Genomic DNA, 19,196 nt, shown 5'->3' on the forward strand with positions numbered 1-19,196 from the left:
GCTGCCTTTCCCAAAGCCTGACATATTTGTCCTGCCTGCAAAAGCAGCAGAAGCAGGTTGGGACCTGGGGATGCTTCTGGGCAAACTTTCTGCACCATGATGTCTCTGTGCTGAAGCACTTGTGGCATTCTAGCTGATCACACAAGCTTTTCCTGAGTTCTCCAGATAAAGAAGCCACAGGGCTGAAACCTCTTCCTCCCCAGATGAACGAACACAGGAGAGCTCATTAAGAACTGAAAGTACAGAGGAATGCTCCGAAGGGAAGGCATAAATGTCTCCAAAGAGTCATCCTCAATATTCCCCACCAGTACCAAACACCTCTGACATTCCCAGCTCCATGCACAGCTGAGATATTTGGTTCTTCACAGCAATTCAACCTGCCTTCTTGCCTCCACTTGAAATGCTACCCAGGAAGATCAGCTGATGACAAGTACAAAGCCATCAAAATGAGCAGGAAATGGAAAATGCACATCGCTGGACCTTGTTGCCATTTCTCATCCATTCACTTCTACTGGTTCTCAAAGCAAATGTTTCAGGTGCATCCTCCCATTTTACACACAGATCAACTGAGGCAGTGAGAGCACCCATCACATTCCCAACCTACCCTGAATCCTGAAACCCATCCCGTCCCCCGGTCCCTCACCACAGCAGATGATCCCCGTGATCCGCAGTTACTAAGATGAAGTGGCTCAGACCATACAGGACCTGGAACTCAAGACCCTACAAAGAAGGAAGTGGATCAGAACGGATGAGCATTTTGTTTTCCAATAAAATCCTCATAGCTGAATCTGCCCAAAGAAAATGGCCAAAATCAAAAGGTCAAATCCTGCCAGGTGCTCTTTCCTTCCTTGGGTTCAGGAATGAGTTGTTGTTTTCTAAAGACATTTGCAAACCACTAGATAAGATCGCGGTGCTCACACCATGGTTGGTTCCTGGAAGATAACCTCTGGGGCCACCAAACCCAGATGACACAGAGGGGGATGCAACAGGGAGGGCAAGAGCCAGAGCAGAATTTCTGGGGCAGGAGTTATTTGGCTCTGTCCCACGGGGATGTGCTGGTGGCTAGTAAGGGGTGAGTGTGGGGCGAGACATGGTGGCGGCTGCTCTCCTCCCCATGGTCCCAGGCTCTGAGCAAGGACGGACATCACCCCCTGGACAGTGGGACCTCTAGGGTGTGCTGAGCTGGGCTTTGTGGGGAAAGCCCAGCAACAGTGGGGTGGGAAAGGAAAGGTGTGAGTGTGGGGCTTCTCTCTACCCAGCTGCACACTGCTGCTTTCCCACCCCAGAAACGCAGCAGCACTTGGCGTGGAAACAGCCCAGCCAGCCCTTGTCTGCTGCGAGCGCATATTAATCTTGTTTTCCTCTGCTTCATTCTGCCTTTCCCATTTCCCTGAGTGCCAGCAGCTGGGGACTCAAAGGTGAGCCATCGTGTTTTGCAGGGAAACACCCTGGCCCCACACTCCTCTGAAACACAAGGGGGAGGTGAAGTGGGGGCCAAAAAAGAGGAGGCCGGAGCTCTCTGTCCTCTGCAGAGACCATCATCCCCTCCCCAGCCCTCCTGCACTTGCTGGTTTTCTCTTGCTTTAGTTCCCTGATGAAGATGTAAATGTTAGCTGACCCGCCTATAACACGGCAGAGCTTTGCTTTTGGCCCACACAGCCAGCAAAAACTCAGAGCAGTGTTTGATACACCCCATATGCCTATGTATGCATGTGCATATATATATATATATGTATGTGTGTATATATATATATATATGTGTGTATATATATATATATATATATCTATCTAGATGTGTATAGAGGAATAGAGAGTCTCTGTCTGTCCACCCCCTCCCCTTCCTCCCCGCTCCTCATGGCACCAAATCAAGCTGCGGCAGACTTGACAAATCTATTTGGCACGGTTTGCTCCACCGTTGCAGAACCATGCGGAGCGCCGCACTGACGCAGGGAGGAATCTGCACCTTCAACACAGACATCTGGGAGCTTGCCCGATGTGGGAACAGTGGGGATTCACACAGAGAAGGAATGGGGGGCCAGAGCCCCCCAGCATCAAGCCCATGAGTGAGGGGTCAGTTGTTTGGAGGAGAGGGAAAGCAGAACCTGGATGCAAGGGGTAGGTGAGCCACCAAAAAGCAATTCCTTATCTTCCAGCCTCGGGAGGTGTCTGTTAAATCGAGGTCAGAACACAGGAATGAGGTGAAACTGGAATAAAGGAGTAAAAAAAGGAGAGCTTTAATTTTTCCTCTTTTTTATGAAGAGAGAAAACAGCAGAAAGAAGATGACAGGATCAAGGACCAAATCCTGAAATGGTGGCAATGCACATGGCTGTGGGACTGTTTTGGGTTGACACTGGCCAGGCTTTAGGGGCTTATTGGAGTGATGTAAATTGGCCCAGTTGCATTGAAACCAGTCGTGCCATCCAGTTCTACCCCAGCTGAAGACCCGGTGTCCAACACCCAGGACAGTGAGGATGGGACACCTACTCATCTCTGCAACTAAAACCATCCTCCAGACCAGATTCCCACCCCAGTTATACTCCAAAGGTAAAGTTATTGCCAGTGGTTATTTGAAACACTAAACCGTGCATTTAGCCCATCTCTCTGCCTGGTGTGCCGCCAATCGACCGTCTCCCTCATCTTGCAGAAACAGCCCCAGTGAGACCTCAAACTTGTCGTTTCCACAGGCTGCCTGGGGTGAGGAGAGGCAGCCCTGGTTCATGGAAAGGTCTGCCGTGGCCAGTGGGTCCTGAGACAGCACAGAGCCCCTGCATTGGTGGACGGCCACCGCGTTAGGGTTATAGGTGAGCTCTGCCATGAGCTGTGGCCCCGCAGCCAGCCCACCTGAGGTCCGGAGGAGCCCTGACTCTCCTATGCGCTGCTCCGTGCCTCCATTTCCCCACCTCTAAAATAGGACCAACACAACCTCACTGGCACGCGAGGAGCTTAAATACTGCAAATATTGGAGGTATGAGACCCTGCTAGGGGCCTCTGCACAGAGAGAACTCATTCTGGGAAGCAGCGTGAATTTGAATCGTGAGACGCGCTTGTGGGGAAGGGGAAATCACGCGGCCCGGAAGGGAAGGAAATGTCTGGATGAATCCTGGACAAGGCAGGCTCCTGCATTTCATGCCAGCAGAGACTGTGCCAGCAAAGGGAGGGGACAGCTAATTTAACAGAAGCGCTGAGCAAGCACAAATTGCTGGGACGTGCATGCGGGCGGAGGTGTGTGGGACCCCAGCCACCGAGTTCACGCAGACGGATTATGGCACATCAACAGGGAGGACCTGGCATCACAGGCGAGCAGGGAAGGGTTTTCTCGAGGTGCCCGTAGCTGGGGGACAACCACACTACCAAGGCAAGTGACAGAGCAGAACCAGCCTGGCACCACAGCTGCCTTAATACCCCTCCCCATTTGCCAAAGCTCCCATGCAGACCACCTCAAGCTTGCCTCGCCTGGCCACGCAGCAGCACCCACAAGGCTTGGAAGGGCTGAAGGTCCATATTTACCCTTCTCCCCATCTCTGTGTGCCTGCCAGAAACACATCAAGAACATGCAGCAGCCCCCAGGGCTCAGTGCATCCTTGCTGACTGCGCCTGCTAGTGCGGATACCACGTCTCTGGCAGCTTGAATTGCTCCTTATTATTTATTGTTCATTTTGTTCTCTGGGATGGTGCGATGCCCTCTTAGGATATGTGCCCTTTCATTTCCAGGCCTCAATAATTCCTAAAGTACAGTTTCATGTGGTTTTGTGATTGTTAACCCAGCATGCAGACAGGGTTATGGCCATAAAAGTTCAATGAATCTTGTATGGCAAAACACAGGCTGTGAAAGCATTTTCCCCTTCATTTGCAGTCAAATAACATACTCTCACCACCACGAAAGATGCAACAGCGGCCAGGTTTTCCAAGGAATAGTGTTTCCTCATTGCTGTGCAAAGGAGAAAGGACTATTTCTGCTCAGAGCATCATTAGTCTTTTAACCCTCATCAGAAAAAGGTCTCTCACAGATTAAACCCTCCAGGCCTGTAAAAATCCCTTTGTTCTATTCCCTCCCATCAGCTGCAAGACTCACCAAGGTGCATGCAAAAGAGACAAAAAAGCCTTTTACCTTGTGGTTTTTCCCATGTCGGTACATCATCCAGTCCTCCCCATTGGTGCTGACCTCCAGCTTGTAGGTACGCACGTAGTAGCCATTCTGGGTTTCTCTGGAGATGGCACCCTGCGTGGCAATGGCTGTGAGCACAGTCAGGAAGTGGAGGTCCACCTTTCCGGGGGAAAAAGGGACAAGAGAGAGAGTGGTGACCACCAGAGAGCCCAGGCTGGCTAGTTAGTTCCCCCCTCTGTTTCTGAAAAATGAAAAGGCGTGAATTCAGTCTGTCTCACTCCATCTGTGGGCACACATTTCAACAGGCACAATCTCCTCAGGCTGACTTCAGCAGGATGCATGCAGGCAGGACCACGGGACAAGAGAAGACTAAGGATCTTGATGTCCGTCCATATGGGACTATCACAAACCCTTCTTTATGCCTCAGAACAAGCAACAGGATCCGCAAACACAAATCACAGCGTAATGCCATGGAGCTCATGTCCATTAAAGCAGGACAGAGGCTGACTTCTTCCACGTAAAATAAAAGCTTGATGTGCGATTAGCAAGTGCTGCAATTCCTGGTTTTCCTTCTTTTTTTTTTTTTTTTTTTTAATTTTATTTTACAATGTGGGTTGAGAAAGGTCAGCAGAGCTGTTTTGGTAGCGTGGCCGTGAATGAAGAACGAGACATCTGCTAGAGGCGATGACATTCACCACCTCCTGTCCGTTGTGCCCTTTAGCAAGCAGTGCCTCACGGCGATGTGACACAGCCAGGAACCCTGTGCGGACAGAGACTGTGGCTCTAACCAGCTGCGAAGGAAGCCTTTGCTGTGCCAGGCCCCCACCTGACATTAGCCCTCTCCATCACTGATGAGATAAATATTATTCTAGTTGTTTTTCCACGAGCCTCCCAGACACTTTGGTCCTCAGGTGGAGTCAGTGGCCCTTGTAAGTGGCAGAGGTCCCTCAGACTGTGTCGGTGTGCTAGAGAGTACATCAAGGTTTCGCAAAGGAAGGAGGGGGTGGGAGAGGGACAGCGGGTCAAGCCAGCCCTGATGGGACAGCCAGCCTGTCACACCTCACGGGAGGCATCACAGCTCCCCTGCTGCTTGCTCCCCATGAGCCAGAGAGGCAATAAAAAATTCAACAAGCCTTATGGTCAAGGGTCAGTTTAACAGCGTGACACTCCATTTGGTGAGGGAAGAGGGGAGGAGGGGCTGCAAAGCGTGCGTACCTGGAGGTACTCTTTGTTGCTGTCGACATTGGGGGTCCAGCCGTTGTCATCGCTGTTGAGGCGGCTCTGTTGAGGGGTCCATCGCCCGTCTGAGTAGGTGGAGGATGCAGTGATCTGCATGTTGGAGATCCTGCCAGACTCCATCCCCAGCGGTACATTGCACTGGAAGTCTGGAGCGGACACACACACACAGGTCAGCTTATATCCTCTGTACTTCACTCCCCAGGAGAAGGCAGCCCTGACCTCTCCTTCCCAGCTAAACCCAAGCAAAGCTGCCTGCTTGGAAAGACGAACAGATCCCCACCATCTTGCAGGTTGTGTGTGCTCACAGATGGCACTGAAAAATTAAAGATGGGCCAGCTTTATGTTTGCATGGCCCCCTGAAAACTGGCACAGTCCAGACCTTTCCCTCTTTATCTCCTTCACCTTTGCACAGTTTCAACACAGTTCTGTCCCTTCCCTCTCTCCATTACCACCAAGGCGTCCCAAGTCCCTTTGCCACAAAGTTCCGCAACTTCTTGAAGGCCAGAGCTGAAACCTAGGCATTGACCAGGCGAGGAGTATGTGCAGGCACAATGGGGGGGTGCTTATTGCTGTGCTGCTGGCAGGAATGTCAAGGCCTGGAATGGGAAGGTCTAAGGGATTTGTGTGCATGTGATAGTATAGATGCATATACGTACATGTCTCTATACATGTGTGTACGCTATACGTGGTATCAAGCCCATAGGAATTAACCAGCCAAGAATACGAAAGACTGTGGTATGATTTCATTTGGGTTTCCTCACTTCTAAAACTTTAAAAGTCACAATTAACTCAATCTTATTGCCCATCTCATATATTTTATGGCAGCTGTCCTGTTAAAAACATCAGTAAAGTAAATATTGATAGGAAATACTGCAAGGGTCTAATAGGGCTCCACCAAACTGCTTGTGTTTTTAATGTGGCCAAGTCAACCCTGAGTGGAAATGATGGGCCAAGTTAAGATCTCAGTGGTATTATTAAAGTTTCAATTTTACACCAGCTCTCGTGCTTGATTTCTCAAGCTTTGTGTGTCATTAACATTTTATTTCCCAATCGTTTTAAAGAACAGACTAGAAAGGAGATTAAAGAACAGACCAACTGAGTGTGGATATAGATAATGGTGAAGAGCTCATGCTTGTCTGTAACTCTCACAGCCTCAGCAGACCATCCCTGACTCAATCACAGAGCAAGAGCCTGTAACCCAACTGCCCTGGAGCTGCACAACCCCTGTTCTCCACTGCTCTCCATCACGGGCTTTCAGTGTCGGGTCATGGACCCCCTCTCTTTCTCTGGGGCTGAGGGAGTCCTGAAGGCTTCTTCTGTCATATCACAGATTCACTGCAAACAGAGGTCGAGAACTGCAGCTCTGATGTAAAAATACCATGGGAAAACAAACTGAATCTTTCCTCGCCTGCAAGCATTATCACAAAGAATCGAAATGCTCTTCATTCTCAAAATACACAACTTACTTCCTCACTCCACAACAATTTACCTCCCTTAATAAGAGATCCAAACCATACTTGGTTTGAAATTCTCAGAGCTTTTGGCATTTTTTAATTAGCCAAGAAGTTCCAGTTTGCAGTTTGGGGCTGTGAGTTTTTGGAAAACCAGAGAGAGGTGGAGAGTTTCCCTCGTGCTCTAAAGAATCTGCTGCACCCGCTGGGCTGAAGTCTTCCCCTAAATCCTTTGGGCTGAGCACACACATGAAGGATTCTATCCCAAAAGGTATTGAGGAAACTTCACAAGCAAGTGAAAAGTCAAAGAAAGGTCAGAAAGTGTGATTCCTACTGAATTCTCACTTCTATGAGAAACAGAGAACACACCTAGTGCGATTGCGTCCCTGGACACACTCCTGCCTGCCTCACTCTTACATGTGCCATGTGAAAACTTGGGGAAAAAACAGTGACATGACTGCCTGAAGTCAAACACACACGGTTCCAACTTACTTTCTGGGACTTCCTGCTGGATCAAGTAGTACTGAGCAGAGAAACCATCTTTAGCCACCGCCAGGTCCGTGTGGAAGGTGAGAGAGAGGACACCCGTGGTTGAGCGGATGTCGGACGGCATCTTAGTGCCACAGTACCTGCCTATCAAGGGGCCAACTGCAAAAGAAAGAGCAGCAGTGGTAATATCGCCTTTTCCACCAGTCTCCTGGGTCACCTGGCATCACTCGGCAGGGATGTCTTAGCAGGACTGATCAGGATAAAAGAAAGGCTTTGGGGATGGGATATTTTTTTATATCTGCTGGCCCGGTGCCATGCAGAGCACCGTGCAGAAATATCTACTGCAGCAGGCACTGCTCTGCAATTGCTGGGAAATGGTCCAATCTGATCTGTTTCTTGGTGTTGGTATAGGATGGGGAGGTGCTCCTAGCATTGCATGAGCCCACTGCCCTTCCCGGAGGGAGGACCAGTGGTATCTTGGAGTGTCCCACGAGACACCAAGAGAGGTTGAGGACAGCAGCACATCACCCCATGGCTTACCCTGAGGGATGCCATCCCAGATGTCCAGCCAGTCGTATTTGCAATCTCCTTCCCCCGCCTGCAGTGGGTCATGCTCGAGGTCAAAGAGCAGAAAGTGGAGGAGGATTTCTGTCTTTGGCTTGGCTATGATGGTGAAGATGCAGTCCAGGTTGTGCGGATACTTGTCAGGGAAACCTGGAGACTCAATAGTGCCATTGGAGGCAGTGAAGTTTCTAGAGCAGTCCTCGGAGCCTGTAGAGGTGGGAAAAAACCCAGAGCCTTAGCAACAATGCAGCTTAATGCCAACCGCTTGACACACTGTGGAAACCCAATTTTGAGCTTAGAGGGTTTGTGTGTTCAGTTCTGGAAATGTCTTGTCACCCAAGAGCTGTGTGAACTCCTGCGAGGACCAACAGAGTGATTTTCAAAGCTTTCCACAGGTGGAGAGACCAAGTCTGTGCATTCACTGGAGTGGACAGCCTGTGTCTAAATCCCTCAGACAGCTCTGCAAATGTAACCCATCTGCCACTGCTGATCCCCCTCCTGCCAATTACTCCAACAACAGGACTAGGACAGTGATCCTATACAAAGCCACGGTTGCAATTCGGCAGGCCAGCACCCTGCCTTGTCCCCCACGCCAATGGTGGTGGCCAAAGGGCCACAGCAGCTCCAGGTCTGATGGAGGAGCTCCTGTTTGGGGAGGTGGCCGCCTGGCGAGAGGCAGAGAGGAGTAACAGGGATGCCACCTCTTTGGAAAAACCTGTCTCCAGGGGCTGGTCTCCCACTGTGGCATGGACATCTGTGCCTCGGTTTCCTCTTGAGAAAACCAGGAAGCACAAATATTTACACAGTGAAAGGGTCCAGCGGAGGGTGCCAATGTCTCCACTGTTAGCTGGAAACCCTCGGGAAGCGCGTGGTTAACCTGCCGCCCCCTGAGACCCACGCAAGGGATGAGGGCCAGCTCCAGAACACGTCCCCCACAACGTGGCCATGGCATTTGGGGTAACCGGGGCCGTGGCAGGGCTGTCTCTGCTGAGAGGAGGAACAGAGCCCTCTTTCTCACAGACCGAGCCGGCCGCACCAGAAATGCAAGTTATTTCTATCCTTAAGGAAGACCTTTGCATGGCGAGGAGGGCAGACAATGTTGTCTCTTATTTACTGCTGACCCCAGCACTGGCCTCGGCTGCAGCCGGGCCAGCTCGGTGCCCCCTCTCATACAGCCAAGGTGCCTCGGGGTGGCCAGGGAAAGGGGAATTTGTGTCGTATTCATGCCACGGTGACTTTGAAACTGCTATGCTGCGGAGACAGGACAATAGGCAACAGAAATCTGCAGCCTGAAGCTATTGGACACGAAAGGGGATGTTAGAGAGGCTGCCAGCCGCTGCTGCAACCCAGCATTAGCATTCGCAAAGGTTTCTGCTTTGGTTTTACTGGGATACCCTCCTTCTCCTCTACAAACCCTTCTGCTCCAGCTCTTCCAGGCAGCATGAGCCTTCCTGGGACTAATGGGAGACTTGTTATTCAATTCAGCATTAACCTACAGGAGTCAGGCCAGCAGCCTGCAGTAATAGCAGGATCCCAGTACTGCATTATGCAGCACCTAGCTGGAGAACTACTCAGGAGAGGCTCTTAATTGACTACCTAATGAAGCAGCCAGCTTTTCCGATATGAACCTGTGGGGTAAAACGCAGAGGCAAAGAAAATAAGGCCAAACACAAATCACAGCGTAATGCCATGAACAGGGATACGGGTGTACTTTGTTCTAAACAGCTTGAAGACAAACAGGTAAATAGGGAAAATAACACACAAGCTCTGAGCTAGGAAGAAAATCAAAGACTAAATCCGGAGTCAGGGACTGTCCTCTAGAGACAGGAGAGAGACGTAACTATGTCACTGCATTAGACAACAACAATTTCCTCATGTGGGGCTCTTATCGCATTTGGCATCTTTGTCTACGGTTTGGCTGATGGCAGCAAACACAATGATCAGCTTTTTATAAGGAAGCTGCAGACAATCAACAGGACTCAAGCTGGCTTTGGCAGGGACCAGCCCGAGAGGAGACTTTGATGCCCAGGATGCAGAGCTCAGGCCAGCCCTGCCAAGCTGACTCATAAAGCCAGCAGCAGGGAGGCTGGACCAGCCCACAGACCGCTGACTGATACCCATCGGGGGATTCAAAGACTGGTATGCAGTTGTTTGTATGCAGATTGCTCCTCTCTCACACCGCGATAGGGGAAATTTAGCACAAGGTGTGGAAATAAATGCTCAGTTGAAAACAGTTGTTTTTTTAGGTCACCTTTACAAAAGAAAGAAGCAACAGCCATGCTGCCTTTACTGATGTGGACAATGACAATCCAATGACCTTTAAAGCTGCTGACACCCTTGCTGGTGTCCTGACAGCTCAGATGGAAAGTTCTGCTTGTGCTGCAGTGGCCCCACAGCCAGCGCTGCCCACTGCCCTCCCTGGGACCGCAGGGGACAGGGGCTGGGCTGGGGGTGCCCCTGGATCGCAGGCTCATCCCTGCTCCTCTGCCAAAACCCGCCCTGCCAGGCTGGATGGGGTGGGCTGTGGTTGGAAGAAAGAGTGGCTCTTTCTGGAGAAGATGACTGCCTGCGGGGGGTGGTGGTGGCAAAAGGAGCCCCAACATCACTGAGAGCAGCTCTACAGGGACCTACACTGAGGGGGACAAACTCAGCCCCAGCCTCCACCCCACATCCACTCTCTCTCAGAGCAGCCCTTGCTTCCCTTCCCTCCCTACCAGCAGCAACAAAATCTGCTTTTCCTATGAATTTGACCCCTTGCTGGCTCCCACCCAGGCGGACAGGGCTCCTGCCTGCCATTCCTTCCCATGGCCACACGACTCAGGACATGGACCCGATGTGCGGACACGCACAACCCAGCGCAGTCTGGTGGGCTCTCAGAGGCAAGGCAGGCTGAGGTGGGTCAATCGGCATTCTTCCCACCTGAACACAAGCATTCTTTGCCATCCTTTGTGCTGGCAACTGGCCCCAGCAAGCCCTGATGAATCACTAAATTCTTTCAGGGCTAATCTGCACCTTAACGATTAACAAACAGTGGTGGTGAGCTGGTGCACCACAACAGCTCAATGGCCACTTATACAGCCCAGGCAACCACCAGCAACAGCACCTTCCTCATCCACCTGAACCCCCAGACACCTCCTGTCCTTGCCATTTCACAAGGAATTTGGGGAGCTCCATTCTCATCCTCTTGCAGCAGAGTCTCTGCATTCACATCTACCTGTGACATGTCAGGTAAGTGACCCTGCTGTGCTCCCTCCTGCTTCTTCACCACGCACAGGCATATTTTTCCTGCTGGATGCAATGATGTGAGAGCCACGCGGGTGTTTTCTTCCAATGCACCACCGAAGGAATGAGGGCACAGCGCAACCGTTCACATCCCCATGCAAAACACACTCTTGTTCCCCTAGCACCTCTCTCACCCGCACACACACAGCGTGCACAGAGTGGGTTTTATTTTCTCAAGCCTCCTTCTTCCCAGACATACAATTCTGGCAAATATTTAGACAGAAACACTATTAAAAGGCCTTTGAGCAGCTTCTCCCTTCCTCAATAATAGTTCAGTATTAAACAGAATTATGAATAGTTCCTCTTATATCTGCCTGGAAAGGTGCCATCTCAGCCCTTGACAGCACTGCTGACAGCAGTCCCTTGAAAACCAGCACTCCCCAGTTACAACCCCGTTTCCAGGGGGAGAAAACACAGTATCATTGATCAGCTCTGAATCGCATCTCCACAGGAGGAGAGCCCCATGAGCTTCTACCTGAGGGACAAGCCCCACGTAGCCCTAACAAGCTCCGCATATGCCAGGGAGAAAAGATAAATGTTTCCAATACAAGAGAGCATTTAATGAGGAACCCTGCTTTTGATGCCACACTGTGATCCAAAAATGCACCATCATGCACCACTAACATCTTTACCTTCTTTGAAATGTGATACGACAAAAAAATCAACACTAACAACAAAAAGCCCTTCATCTCCAGTGAACACGCGAAATATCATTGTTGAAAAGGTGGCCAAAGACATCTCCTTGTGAAGATGTTCGACTCAGATGTTCACCTGTCTTGTAGATCTCGTAGCGCAGGGAGAAGCCGGCACCTTGTCGCGCGTAGTCCGAGGTGAACTTGATATAGAGAGAAGGGCCAGAAGAGATGATGGTGGGAGGTGCTATGTTCCCACAGTGCTTGCCCAGCAGGTCTGCTGCTTCGCTGTCCCCATCTCGGATCTCGATGTAGTCATACCTGTGGAGGCAGGTGAAATGGCAGTAAAACCATCTGCCAGGGAGATGCTTCAGGATGGCAGTAACAAACACAAACCACTTCTTTATATCTGCATATTTCACAGAATATCTTCCAGACAAGCACCTGGGACTCTGTCACTCACACCACACACCTCTCAATACATTTTTTTCCCTACTGTCTGTCTGGCTACATTTGAGTCCCTTCATCTGTTGCTCCTCAGATCATTAATTCATTGCACCCACATCAACTTCAGAGTCAACACACAGAATTTAGGACATGATTTGCCTCCATCTCCACAAGATTCTTTTGCCATGGGAGAAACTCTAATACAACTCTCCTGGGGCTGCTCTCCTTCCCTTACCTCCCTCCTTAAGTGCCATCATGCACTTAGCATAGCTCCGTTTATTCCACTCTCCAGGTGGGATTTGGCCAAGCACACGCCAAGCATTAAACAAACAGTTTAATCCATGTGAGTGGGTAGCTATTTTGTGCACTGTTTGACACCACATCAGTCTTTCAACAAGTGTGGCCAGTACAGCTACTTGGCCCTTGGACAGTAATACTGACCGACTTCTATTAAGTGCTAACACAGCTTTTCTGTGAATGAGAAGTGCTGCATAAGAACTGAATAACCACATTTACCATTGCCTTGCACGCCCTGTAAGTGCAGCCTGCCTTTGCTAAACCCCACGGGGCAATGCCCCATGCCCACTGACATGGCTCCTGGGCATCCCAACAGCCTGTGGAGGAATCTGCAGGTTTGGAAGAATTGTTGCAGTGTCTGGCTGGAAGGTGAAACCCCCCCAGATTCCTTCATATTTTCTAGGCCATGACTAATGGCAAGGTAGTACCAGTCTCTGTGCTGTGAAGAAGCAAACAGCTTTTACGTGAACATCTTGTTCCTCGGTTGCTTTCTAACACCCGCGCTCTCCCATCCCTCTTCTCCTCTCTGGCCAGCACGCTGCTATTTACAGAAACTGCCCATCTCTCTTGGACTGTTTACTCACTTTGTATCAACCTGTTTAACTACATGCTACAGCTCTTCTCATGGGGCCAGGGAAGGAAAAAGCACTTCCAGGCTGCCAGGAATCAGCCTTTCTTCTTTGTCACAAGATCTCCTGTTTGGGAAGGGAGAGTTGAAAGGAGAAGTAGCTTGCTGGATACAGAATGATCCTCATGTGACTCATTCCTGTTCTGCAAAGCACACATCGGCAGGCAACAATCTCAAAACAAACTTACAGGGACTCAGTGTGCTCCTCCACAAAGAAGGATGGCTCAGCCGGCTTCGGTTTCACTCCTTTCTGGGACTAAACCAGGCTGAGAGCCAGAAGCAAAATGCCTGCAGATAAAATCCTGTCTGTGCTGGACCAAGCACTTCGCTTGCTGCGCTCACCCAGCCTTTAACTTTGCTACAGACCCAGTTGGCTTGGCCAAGGTGAAATTCAAGTGGTCTCGAGAAGAGGCGCTCACACAGGAAGAGCAATCGGCTCCGCTGGCGGGTGGACACGCAGCGATGTAAATGAAGATCTGTTCCCTCTGCTCGGCTCTGTGCAGCTCCCCGTCACCTCCTGACCCTGCGTTACCCTGACACCGTTCAGCGGCACCCTGCATGACCCCGCTAACGTCCATCATGTGTGGCTTGATCCCACCACCTCCCTGGGGAGGAGGAACATAGAGGGCAGTGGTAGTGCTTCTTTTAAGTAGAATTTTTTCCTCCTTGTTTGTCTGTTTGTTTAAAGTAGCACTGAGCAAACAGCAGGGACATTTGGTTCTCTAAATAACTACTTGCTTTCAGTGTGCCTGCAGCCCTTCCACATCTGAAGTACTCATCTGTGCCGCAGGACTACAGGATACTAGTGAAATTGTCAATGTGTGGCACAAAATTAATTTGGCAAAAACACCAATGTTGGCAAAACAGTTAACGGAGCGGATTGTAAAAGCTGCCATTCGCATGGCACAGGCAGAGGTTAGCTGCATCCCCGGGAATCACATCTGTTTGTGTCCTCGTGGGGTTATAACTCGCCAGCACAGCACATGGATTCAACTACTTGAGGGTAATGATCACAGCTTCTGCTGTAGCCAACACACCAAACATCCTAACGCTGCCCACATGGCTCCTTGAGCCCCCCAGTGCTGTAGGAGCCCTGGCAACTTCAGAAGCAAATTCTGGACCGAGAAATATTTGCTTATTGAATGGGTGAATAACTTCCAATAATACATACAATTTGGGAATATTGCAATCTGCTCATGGGCAATCTGCAAATGGAAAATTAAAAGAATGAATCTACTAAGTAAATCATCAGGAAATATTTGCCTCTCTGAATTAAACCCTGTTTGGCTTCATCCAAGCATCTAACTGAGCTTTCTCCTACTGGAGCTAATCCTTAATAAATCAAATGTTACAAACAATTAAAAAAGCCCCTAGGAGAAGGTCAGAGAACCATTTTTGCCAAATATAAAATGAATATAAATGCATAAGAGTTTTCTTCCCCAGTTAAAAAATCTTGGCCCCAGCCCTCTGCTTCTCATAAAGCAAAACTCCCCTTCAGGTCATATAAACAGAGTGTGAATTGGGAAATTATTACACTCTGGAGATAACTCCTGCCTAGATGAGCAGAAGCACCTACTTCCCCTCCAACATAACAATTAAGCTTTAGGTTTTCAAAATGAAACACCAAAGAGGTCCAGTCCAAACCATGAAACTTTCGAACTTCAGCAAGAACACCAGCTAATCCCCACCACAGACTCTTTTGGCGTCGTGTGCTTCAGTCATGTCCACGCCTTGGCCCATAATCAAACAAGCTGAAAAACCCCATTCCCCTTATGTCGGATCACTGGCCATGTTGAAATCTAGTCTGGCTGGACCTTTGCTTCTGTTAAGGTTAAGCATGGTTTCCAGACTTTGTTCTTCCTGTGTGAAAAATGAAGAAAAAACTGAAGAAATCCCAACCCTGGGGAGGATTTCTACTCCACCCGTTTCATTTCTAGATAACAGACAAGGGCACAGCTGGGTGGGACATGTTTATGCAGCAACAGCATCCAAACGGTCTTGACCAGTGCCCAGCAATTTGCATGTCACTCATATAACCAAATCCACTGTTTCAAAGTGAACCAACATCCTTGTGGTCTGACCCCTCTGGTGTCACATCCACTGGGCAAACTGCCATCTCCAAGCACCTTCCATGGCCACTTCTCCCCATCCAGGCACTGCTCCAATGAGCCAACCATGAATGTGTGAGGGCGGCATCTGTAACCCACAAGTATAGTCCATGGATTAACCAAGGCTTCTTGCAGGGAAGGTGACCACAGTTGGCTGCTCCTCCACTGGCAGGATATTTTCAGCTGTTGCTTGAGTGGGAAGGCCAGACAGTTGGTTTGAAACCACCTCAGAGGCTTCCACCAGGGAGTTTTGAGGCAGGGAGGAAAGCTGAAGCGCTTTTAACTGCCCAGACAATGGGGGCTTGAGAAAGGAGAAAAACGCACTGCTTAGATGCTCTTCTTGGAGCTGTTTAACAGAATTAAATGGAAAACACACAATGCTTACAAATATTGCTGCGTTTCTATTAAAGATTTCTAGTAGAAAGTGCTTTGCTGATGTTAAGAGAGCTTTTATAAACTAATTATAAAGCACTTCTAATGCCTGGATTACTCACGCTTGCTTGCTTGCTTTTTCCTCTCTGCTTCCCAGTCCTTTCTCTCTATTTTCCCTAAGTCACTTTGTTGCTGGCTCTCCAAACAAGGCTGCAAGGCACAATAAAGGCAAACAAGCCCCAGCCGCAGTGACTATAAGGCCGCCTCCTTTTCAGTGGTGAAATAGCTAATCTGCTCCCAGGTGCCCACCCAGCTCCAGAAATGCTGCTATATGCCAGGATGGGGAGAGTCACAATGCTCCAACTTCAATTTCCCCAATGTTTATTTAGAGCTGTTGTTATTATATTATACCGGAGGAGTCTGGCCTAGATGGACAGAGAGACAAACAGGTACTGACTGCACGCCAACAACCCCAAATTTTGGAATGCCCAACGTTGACTTGAGCCTGAGAGACCTCTGGTCTGTTTGAACCACACATCATGGTGTCTTGAGTGCATCTGCTGAGCACAGGATGAGAAAACACAATTCTAGTGAAATTCAGCAGGTGTTAATACTCTGCAGGTACCTGGGGGAAGGTGTGGGGAACCAGCTTAGCCATGATGGCAGCTGGTAAATGCAATTGCTCCCTTTGAAAGGGCGGTGGGGGGTTTGTTTCTCAGAGGTTGTTATAAAAAGCATAAGGTTTTTTTAAACATGTTCTAAGAAAAGGTTGTTTCTTAAAAATGAAATAGCAGTCGCAGTATAAAGATGGTTAAGGAACGGTGAAGCAGCAGCTCTGTGCTTGTTTTGCAATCAAGGTGTGGCTAGAATTAATGTCCAGTACATGCTAACTGGTTTAGTCAATTTTTCTGTGTCGCCACTCATCTTCATGCTCTTCCACACGCCACCTTCAAACCAAATCCTTATTTCATGGGTGGTTATGTTGTTTATGATGCTTAAACAATCTTGAGCAATTGCAGGACATTCCCTTCAAAGGTTAAATTGCTGCACAAGCTACTGGGGACTTTTAAATGGTATTTTTTTTTATAGCCATGTTAGCAGAGGAAAGCACCTCTGCTGTCTGATGAAACAAGAGCAATGAAGTTTGATCTTAGCTGCCAGCCCTTAATCAAAGTAATTAGTTATAAATACAGCAGATGAATTGGATTCTCCTTTGACCTGAACTGGTTTTACACATGTGTAACTTACCATTTTAAGAGTAATCACTCCTAATTTATCCTGGGGTGAGAATCAGTCCTCATAGACATAGATCCTGATACAGATTTGTGCACAGACCTAAAAAGCTTGTAACATATCTAGCTTTACCCAACTAAACGTTCTCTGCTCTCACTGGAAGCAGCTTGAGCTGGGATTAATCGTTCTGCATTGACCACAGAGGCAGTTTAAATCTCTCTCGCTGCCTAGACCTGGACTTTGGGTGGCTGAACATTGGAGAGATGAATCTGGTCTCAACCTGCAGCTCATGGGGCTGGTTTTGCCCAAGCTGAGGCAAAAGATGCTCACAGAGCAGGCAGAGCTTGCCTGTGTTTTGCCTAGATGGAAATAACTGACCCTGGCAACAGCCAAAACAGGCTACCATTGCTCTGAATCTGAAGGGATTTCATTGGATTCCAGTGACTAAAATGACCCAAATCCAATGGCAGCAGCGGGAGAGCCAGGCCTGGGGGGGCGGGTGCATAATGGCTTAGGATTTCTCGGAAGTTTGTTTTCAATTTGTTGCATCCAATTACATCTTGTGTAATCACAGTATTGTTGGGTTTTGTAATCATTCCACTGTGCTTCAGATTGTTTGCTTATCTCCTCAAAAATCTGACCAGAATTTCTGAAAAAGTAGAAAAATCCGGTTAAGAAAAAAAAGAAAAAAGACAGACAGAGAGGGAGAGAAAATAACCCTAACAGATTGGAAAACTTCTTCAAAAATGCATCGAAGACAGAAAAATGGAAACTACAAATAGCCTCTGTTTATTCTCCTTGTGTTGTTTTCGCCCCCGTACAAGCACCACTGATGGGAAGAGTCAGCAGTTACTGCCAACTTATGCAGGGGGAAAAAAAAGAAAGGTAGCCAAAATACATCTTGCAAAGGGAAGAATAAAACATATCTGCAAGTTGGGATTCGGGAGGGACTATCTCCTCCTAGCACACTGCTGCCCAGCCCAAGACAGGAGAGCAAAGGCTCCCCTGCGTTTCGCTCTTCATCCTCGGGCTCCTTCTTCAAGCTGCATTGCCAGATCTCTGCGGAAAGGCGCGTTGGAGTAGAGAAGTGCTCTCATCTGGGGCATGTCTGGAAAACCGTTCATTATATAAGAAAACAAGATGTGCTAATGTGCACTTCAGGGGTTTTCTGCAGGCTGTTGGTTCAGGAGTTACACGCGGCTGTTTAATTTTATTTCTGTCTCCAAAACCATTTCTATAAATTCCTCACCCTTCTATCTTTAGCTGCAGGGGTCTTTTGTTGCAAGATGGCTTTGGTATTCTTTGGGGGAAAAAATTGTGGTGAAACTAGGAATAAAATGCATAAAGCACGTTAAGAATAGCCCCCCTTTCTGTGGTATTCTGCCTTCTGTCGCTGCTCTAAGGGAAGTGAAGCAACCCACAACCTTTTCATACCCCAAAATGCAGGACACTTGAGAAACTGCATTTGCACTTTCCTCCTCCTGCCACAATCCATCTGTGGAAAAAATCAGACTTTGGTTTCTATGTCATTTTACTGTCACCACTCACAGGCACTTGATCACTAACAGAAAGAAAAAAAAAAAAAAGTATATAAGAAAAGATAAAAGCCACAACAGGAAGATTTACTGCTGAAAAGCAGCAGAGCGGGCAGAAGGCAGGGGGCAGATGTTGACTTTGCTCGCTTTGCAGTGGGGGGAGGAGGGGAAGAGGTTCCCATCTCCTGTTGGGATCCAGTGCCCGACAGCCCAGGCAATAGATGGAGGGCAGTTTTGGCACTGGTAGTGGATGGTTCGGGCACAGGCTGCCAGGTGCTGATGAGGATTAGGGGATGCTCACATGCTCTGCTGTGCCAGCCCTGTTCCCAGAGGAAAACCCCCTCCACGGAGCCATAGCAAGCGATGCCCCATCGCACCTCGCTGGCACCGCATCGGTCACGGTCTTAGACACAACACACCAAGAAGAACGAAAGAGCCAGTAATAACTGGCATTGGATGGGAGCTTTGCAGCCCAGCTTGCCACACATCGTTCACTTGCACTGGCTTTTCTCAGCGCAAAACTGAAACAAACAGCTCATTAAGCACCAGTTGTATAAAGGAGGTTGCGAGAACAGAGCCCTGATCGGCCCCCCTTGCGCTCCTGGCTGCCTACATCCCTCGTTAATGATGGACGGTCACCCTGGGACCGGCCCACCGCAGGATGGCTTTCTGACCCCGCCGTTTCTCAGACACAGCCTATTCACAGCCCAGCTCCTGCCTTAGCCGAGCACTAGTAAGCAAAGCTTTGCTGCCAAGGCTGGCCTGCAGCCTCCGCTAATTTGGGCACTTTCACAACAACCCAACCATGCACGC

The 19,196-nt window shown here is 49.1% G+C and overlaps 1 protein-coding gene across 8 annotated transcripts in view; it reads right to left on the reverse strand.

The window, feature by feature from the left end:
• The window catches only part of NRP2 (neuropilin 2), an 82,430-nt gene that overhangs the window by 43,789 nt on the left and 19,445 nt on the right, over positions 1 to 19,196 (reverse strand). For all 8 annotated transcript variants that reach the window (XM_065841318.2, XM_065841314.2, XM_065841312.2 and 5 more), the window contains exons 3-7: positions 11,903 to 12,084; positions 7,826 to 8,056; positions 7,289 to 7,444; positions 5,322 to 5,491; positions 4,110 to 4,265 (exon numbers count right to left, since the gene is read on the reverse strand). In XM_065841318.2, coding sequence (XP_065697390.1) covers positions 4,110 to 4,265; positions 5,322 to 5,491; positions 7,289 to 7,444; positions 7,826 to 8,056; positions 11,903 to 12,084 — 895 coding nt within the window. The remainder of the gene's footprint in view (positions 1 to 4,109; positions 4,266 to 5,321; positions 5,492 to 7,288; positions 7,445 to 7,825; positions 8,057 to 11,902; positions 12,085 to 19,196) is intronic.

The sequence above is a fragment of the Patagioenas fasciata genome, chromosome 7, assembly GCF_037038585.1.
Source record: "Patagioenas fasciata isolate bPatFas1 chromosome 7, bPatFas1.hap1, whole genome shotgun sequence".
NCBI classification, from domain to species: domain Eukaryota; kingdom Metazoa; phylum Chordata; class Aves; order Columbiformes; family Columbidae; genus Patagioenas; species Patagioenas fasciata.